The sequence below is a fragment of the Octodon degus genome, unplaced genomic scaffold, assembly GCF_000260255.1.
Source record: "Octodon degus isolate 3935 unplaced genomic scaffold, OctDeg1.0 scaffold00485, whole genome shotgun sequence".
NCBI classification, from domain to species: domain Eukaryota; kingdom Metazoa; phylum Chordata; class Mammalia; order Rodentia; family Octodontidae; genus Octodon; species Octodon degus.
In genome coordinates this window covers 208,870-216,032 of record NW_004525061.1, presented here as the reverse complement: position 1 = coordinate 216,032, position 7,163 = coordinate 208,870, and the positions used below count along the sequence as shown (strand labels likewise).

Here is a 7,163-nt window from a genome sequence, read left to right as displayed (position 1 = left end):
TTTATTTATTTATTTATTTTGTACAGGGTGTCACTACACAGCTTAGATTCATAATGGTTCTCCTATCTCAGCCTCCCCAGCCCTAGGATTACAGGTGTGCACCACCATGCTTGATGTCAGTGGCCAGTACATTGTGCAGTACCTAGGATCGAACCTAGGTCCTTGCACTTGCCAGGCAGGTGCTTAGACCACTGAGCTATCTCTCCAGTCCTTTATATCTTTTGATACCCAGGAAAGAAAGAAATCATCATACTGGATGGAATTACTATTCTCCGTGGGTTTAATTATTTTCTTTCTTTCTTTCTTTCTTCTTTCTTTCTTTCTTTCTTTCTTTCTTTCTTTCTTTCTTTCTTTCTTTCTCTTTCTTTCTTCTTTCTTTTGTTGTTTGGGAATGCAATAACTTTATTGAAGGTGCAAAAAAACTTGTTCAATGCTTAAAAGGGAAGCACAACTGCCTACCCTCAGGTACAGGACCAGGTGCAAAAATCAGCCTGTGCTGGTTGGGGGGTGCCCTCTGTCTTGGGTCTTGGCCTTGACATTCTCAGTGACATCACTGGGCTCCTGTTCAAGAGCAAGTCTTGCCTGTAAGGCTCATCGTGAAGGTCTGCATTGCCAAGTGTCAGAGGTGGTAGCACACACCAGAAAAGTCAAAGGGGACAGCCATCTTGGCAAATCTCAATTTTCATAATTTCTAGAGATTTCAGTTCATATTCTCACCAACACTGTAGAATGGTTGTTTCCCCCACAACTTCTTGAATATTTTTTTTTTTTCAAATTCTTGATGATAGCTGTTGTTTCTGGAACAAGATTTTGTTTCAATTTTTTTTTCAACTGGTCAAAAATGCTGAATTTTTTACCTATTTAGTGGAGAGATGTACTTCTTCTGAAGTGTGTTTTTGTAGCCCATTTTTTCATTTATGTCATTTAATATTGGGTGTCTATTATTTGAGTTCTTTTATATTCTAGATATTAGTCCTGTGAGTAGCTAGCAATTTCCCCATTATGTAGGTTATTTCTTCATTTCATGGAATTATTTTAATTTGATATAATTCAATTTATTCATTGTTTTTTATATTCCATCTCATTTCCTAACATCAGTAACAACATTGAAAAAATAGCATTTTCATGCTTTTTTTATTCAGAACATGGAATGACTAGCTTATTCATGTTCAATTTTTTTTCAGCCTATGATGCAGACATTTTACTACTCTATAAATATTATAAAATTTCCTGAGCAATAACATCTTGACTTGAGATAGTGATATTTTCTCTATCTGATCTTAGGTTTAGGTGTGAACCTAAATTCCTCTTTTCCTTAATTTAAAGAGACCTATTACATAGTGCTAAGAAATCTAGCTAAGTAGCCCAGGTTGGCTTCAAATTGATCATCCAGCCTCAGATTGTTCCAGAAGCTGGGACTAAGCAAATGTACCAGAACAACTGCTTTAGACTTTTATAGGTTAATTGAAAAAGATGTAGTTGTATTAAAGTAATTTTTGTACTGAGGAATAAAATCAGGGTACTAAAGCACCAAGCTACACCATTAAACCTTTCATGTTTACTTTCAGACAGGGTCTCAACAAATTTTCTAGGCTGGCTTCAATTTTATTTTCCTCTCAATGCCTGCTGAGTGGGATTAGAGGCATGTACCATCTGGACTAGCAAGATTTTATTGATGATAAAAGTGGTGAGAATGTGAATGTGCTCAGAATAAAGTATCTTCCATTTTAAATATTCTATCACTTGTTGGAAAAACTATTAACAATATGCACTATATATCCTTTTTTTTTTTTTGGTGGAAACAGGGATTGAACTCAGGCTCTTGTGCTTGCCAGGGAAGCGCTTATTCCACTAAGCCATCTCCCCAGCCCCCTATATATCCTCTTGATGATGGTTTAAAAGTAGAAGCTGCTATGAAGTTAGCCATGTTTTAGTGTGTAAAAATTGACAGTGTACTCTGCACTGCACTACATTCCATTAATTACATCAGATATTTTATGTGGTGTTTCAAATGACTTCAATTCAGATAATCTTACCCAGTTTTCACGACTAAATTATATGTCTGAGCATAAAGCCAGGACAAGCACGTATAATGTTTACCATGTTAGAGATAATTAAAGCACTGTCCACTTACATTTCCAAAGGTTCATCACAATATAATCCAATGAGAAACTGAACAGTTTCTGGACTCATAAGCAATACTACTCAAAACATTTTACAAAATTTGTCAGTGTTTAAATGTACTGAAGGAAAAACACAAGACAAGGAGTCCAGAGTTGGCCTCATGCTCATGACTTGGTGAAGTCTATGTAACTGAAAGGATGTCACATATGTTAATCATAAGAAAGCAGTCTTCTTTGATAATGAAGAGCACCACATTAATCTGTATCTAAACTAAGTAAATCAACATAATCTGAATCAAATTTTTAAATTTCCCATTTACTAAACTGAATACCTCTAATAAGTTAAGCTATTATTTCACGTCTTATTTCTATTTTTTTTCTGCTATTATTTCAGATTTTTAGGCAAAAATAATCATGATCACCATAGAATGGCATTCATGTCAAGGAACTGAATAAAGGCATCTGCCTCATTACATGCAATAGCAACCATTCTCCCCAAAACATCTCCACTGCTGGTAAAAATTCCTTTGAAAATATTGTGGCTGACAATATGACAGCAAAATATTGTTCCTGACAATATGACAATATTCGTACCAGGATTTATACATTTTGGACTGATATACTACTATAATTCATTATATACCATTTCAAAAACATTATGGTACTACTGGTCTGTGGCCATGGGTACTCACAGCCGTATGGTTTTGTTTTTTGTTTTTGTTTTTTTTTGTTTTGTTTTTTTTGTACAACCAATGGAAAAAATACTACCACATTGAAACTTATGAAAAATATGAAAAGTAACATTTTGAAGGTTAAAACACATAAAATTTTATGTACACAATAGCTCTAGTATGAAAAAATGAGTAAAATTTCTTTCTTGATATAATTGACAGCAAATATTTTATTTTTATAGATATCCCTCAACTACATGAGAAAATTTTATAGGATTTTCAAAATAGGCCTGCTTACATACAATTTCTCCAGTGTGACTTCTTTCATGTATTTGACAATACTTGTTTGTACTGAATGCTTTCCCACATTGCTTACATACATATGGTTTTTCCCCTTTGTGACTTCTTTCATGAATTTGACAATCACTGCATGTACTGAATGCTTTCCCACATTGCTTACATGCATAGGGTTTCTCTCCAGTGTGAGTTCTTTTATGTCTATAAAATGAACTGTTATCAGCAAATGCTTTCCCACATAGAGTACATATGTAAGGTTTCTCCCCTGTGTGAATTCTCTTATGTATTTGACAATCATTATGTCTGCTGAAAGCTTTTCCACATTGCTTACATACATAAGGTTTCTCCCCTGTGTGAATTCTTTCATGTATTTGACAAGTACCTTGCCTGCTGAAAGCTTTCCCACATTGCTTACACACATAAGGTTTCTCCCCACTGTGAATTTTTTCATGCCTTTGACAATGACCTTGTGTAGTGAAAGCTTTCCCACATTGCTTACATGCATAGGGTTTCTCTCCAGTATGACTTCTTTCATGTATCTGACAATCATAGTGTCTGCCAAAGGCTTTCCCACATTGCTTACATACGTAGGGTTTCTCTGCAGTGTGAGATTTTTTATGGTCACATAATAAACACTTAGAACAGAAAGCTTTCTCACACTGCTTACATTTATAGGTTTTCTCACGAGTCTGATTTTGCTCATGTTTTTGACAATGACTGTGTGTACTGAATGCTTTTCCACATTGCTTACAAATGTAAGGTTTCTCCCCAGTATGTCTTCTTTCATGTTTTTGACAATTACTGTGTGTACTGAAAGCCTTTCCACATTGCTTACATTCATAGGGTTTCTCCCCAGTGTGATTTCTTTCATGTATATGACAATCATAGTGTCTGCTGAAAGCCTTCCCACACTGCTTACATACATAAGGTTTTTCCCCAGTGTGAATTCTTTCATGTATTTGACAGTTACTGTGCATACTGAAGGCTTTCCCACATTGCTTACATACATAAGGCTTATCCCCAGTGTGTATCCTTTCATGTCGCTGACAATGCCAGGATGTAATGAAAGCTTTCCCACATTGCTTACATACATAGGGCTTTTCCCCATTGTGAATTCTTTCATGGATCTGACAATTACTATGCATACTGAAGGCTTTCCCACATTGCTTACATACGTAGGGTTTCTCCCCAGTGTGTACCCTTTCATGTCTTTGAAAATAACTACGTGTGATAAATGCTTTCCCACATTGTTCACATACATAGGGTTTCTCCCCAGTGTGAATTCTTTTATGTTTGCAAAAGGAATTACTATGAGAAAATGCTTTCCCACATTCCTTACAAACATAGGCCTTCTCTCTTGTGTGTGTTTTTTCATGTATTTGAATATAGTGGAAAGAAACAAAAGCTTTTCCACATTGTTTACATACATATGGATTCACTCCACTGTGATTTCTTTCATGAATATGAACATAAGTGGGTGTTCTGGAGGCATTCATACTCTTCTTATACACAAGGGGCTTCTCTCCAGCATGAGGAATCACAGTACATTCTCTGGAATCAGAGATTTTCCCACGTTGCTTATGTTCATATGGTTTCTCTCCAGTGTGTATACTTTCATGCTTTTGAAAGAAGTGGAATTCACTGCAAGTTTTCTCAAGTTCATTACATTTACAAAGCTTCTCTTCGACTCTCTCATACTCATATGGTTTCAGTCCTGTGTGAGTTATGATGGGGACAGTTAGTGATGAATGATCAACCAGGGGCCTTCTATAATCAAGGCTTTCAGTTGGATTAAAACCAGGTTTTTTCATGTTTACATTAGGATCTGAAGTCCCAAGAAAATTCTCTTCATGTTGAGTCCAATCTTGGTATCCACAGTATTTTTCTACCTGTTGACTTCTGTTAAAAAAAAATCACAACAAAAAGAATCACATCCTCATTATTGATTATGCAAGACAATAGCTTAACTTTATGGGATGATTTCACACTTTTTTTTTTGGCAGAACCAGGGATTGAACTCAGGTGCTTATTGCACTGAGCCATCTCCCCGGCTCCAATACTTTTTTAATGATTATATACACTGCATGATTTCTTTCTGCTTTTCTCCCCCATTACTGAGATGGGAATAAAATTCATGGTCAGCACTGAATCACACCTATAGTTTTTTTTTTTTTTTTTTTTTAAATCTCTTATTTTGTGAAAGTTTCTCATCAATCATTAAGTAGCTTGGTCTGAGACACTTGTCACCCTCCTGCTTGTGCTTCCTAGCATAAGGCCTTCACAAGCATGCATCACCATGCTGAATCTGTCCCAGATTTTCTGTACACATGCATCTCTTTATGGACATCTAGATTATTTCCAAAACTTAGCTACCGAAAATCATGCTGCTTTTAGCATGAATTACTATGATTTTTAACTCTATTGAGAATATACCCAGGAGAGATGGATAACTATATCAAATGGAATTTCTATTTTTATTTTTGAGACATCTACATATTGACTGTCAGAGTCATTGTACTTTACATTACAATCAACAATGTAGGAGAATCATTCTAAGAATTTTAAAACATAAATAGACTTAATCTATAGGACAGCTTGAAAATAGCCTTTATCAAACACTAGCATTCCTTTGCGTTTTCAATATTGCTACAAAGTTAGCAATTCTGTACATACTAAATGTCTCATATTCACATGTATACATAATTAAAAACTCTGAAGATACCTGTCAAAGCACAAAATGTATTCATTTCAGATATGCATATACCTAATGTCTAAATGCAATTTCATGATGTTGGTCATAGAACATTTTTACATGCTGATAGTATCATTTGCTGTATAAATCAATATAACTGAGTTTTCAAAACTGAATAATTTCAGATATTCAAACATTAGATTATAGGTACTCAAATTATACATATTTGCAGAATGTTTGTGAAATTAAATAAATTTAAACATGGTGCCATTTGAACAGTTTGCTTGGTTGTAATATTTCTACTTACACTGTGACTCATGAGCAACTTTATCTTGTAAGTACAAATTACCTTAGATTTCTCCAAAAAGTTTTGTACTCTTCGTTAATATGCTGGCTCACCCAGTTTCCTCCTAAATTGTAGATATAGAAATAAAATGAATCAATATATTACAGAAAAATTATAGATTCCAGTTAGATCATGGTATAAAGTGACCAGGTCCAGATATTCATCAAAAAGGTTTTCACATTCAGCACCAGTGGGGAAAAAAACAATTCTCTCAAATATATAAATTAGAATAGCCATACCTAGAGCAGCCATATTCCTAAAGGTTTCCCACATTACATCTCTGTAGAGCTTCTTTTGGGATGGATTCAGCAAAACCCACTCCTCTGTGGTGAAGGTGACTGTCACATCCTCAAAGGTCACTGCCTCCTAAATCACAAATATACAGTATTTTCAGAAAAAAGGTTAAGACTCACAGCAGGAATGTCTCAACTTCACTCATGAAGAGCTGAATTAAGGTTGAAGCACTCAAATATTAACTTCCTGTTTTGATCATCAAATCCTTACTCTCCATTCATGTGCATGTTATCACATATAGCAATTCTGATGCCAGACTGCAACACATTCCTAATGCAACTGAAGAACAGGCATGCAGGTTATCCTGCTGGGTCACCTCAATATGTTTATGCACTTTCTCTGAGCAGAGTTCACAGATGTAGCACTGACAATCACCATCCACAAAACAGTAACACAACTGCAGAGTAACAGAACTTTCTTTTTTTTCTTTTTGCAGAACCGGGGATTGAACTCAGGCCCTTGCGCTTGCCAGGAAGGCACTTATTCTACTGAACCATCTCCTTGGCCCAGAACTTTCTTAAAATCACAAGAAACATTCACCCATATAGAATAACAACAATAAAGACCTTAATATAGCCAAAGAAATGGTAATCATGCAAGGCAAGGCTTTCATTTTGGAATGAAACTAGAAGCCAACAACAGAAACATATTTAGAGTAACCCTAAAAATTAGAGATTAAATCTGAAAGTTTTAAATGCACATGTCAAATAAAAAGCTTGTTTAAATATTAAAAATCTTGG

The 7,163-nt window shown here is 35.2% G+C and overlaps 1 protein-coding gene across 3 annotated transcripts in view; it reads right to left on the bottom strand.

The window, feature by feature from the left end:
• Nucleotides 1–3,028: 3,028 nt before the first annotated feature.
• The window catches only part of LOC105740904 (zinc finger protein 431-like), a 33,569-nt gene continuing 29,434 nt past the window's right edge, over nt 3,029–7,163 (bottom strand). Inside the window, exons 2-5 of one of the 3 annotated variants that reach the window (XM_023708707.1) lie at nt 6,369–6,495; nt 6,133–6,193; nt 3,227–4,990; nt 3,029–3,142 (exon numbers count right to left, since the gene is read on the bottom strand). In XM_023708707.1, coding sequence (XP_023564475.1) covers nt 3,031–3,142; nt 3,227–4,990; nt 6,133–6,193; nt 6,369–6,495 — 2,064 coding nt within the window. In that variant the 3' untranslated portion in view covers nt 3,029–3,030. Of the gene's footprint in view, nt 4,991–6,132; nt 6,194–6,368; nt 6,496–7,163 lie in introns of all 3 variants that reach the window. The other 2 variants (XM_023708706.1, XM_023708708.1) reach the window with 2 other exon arrangements.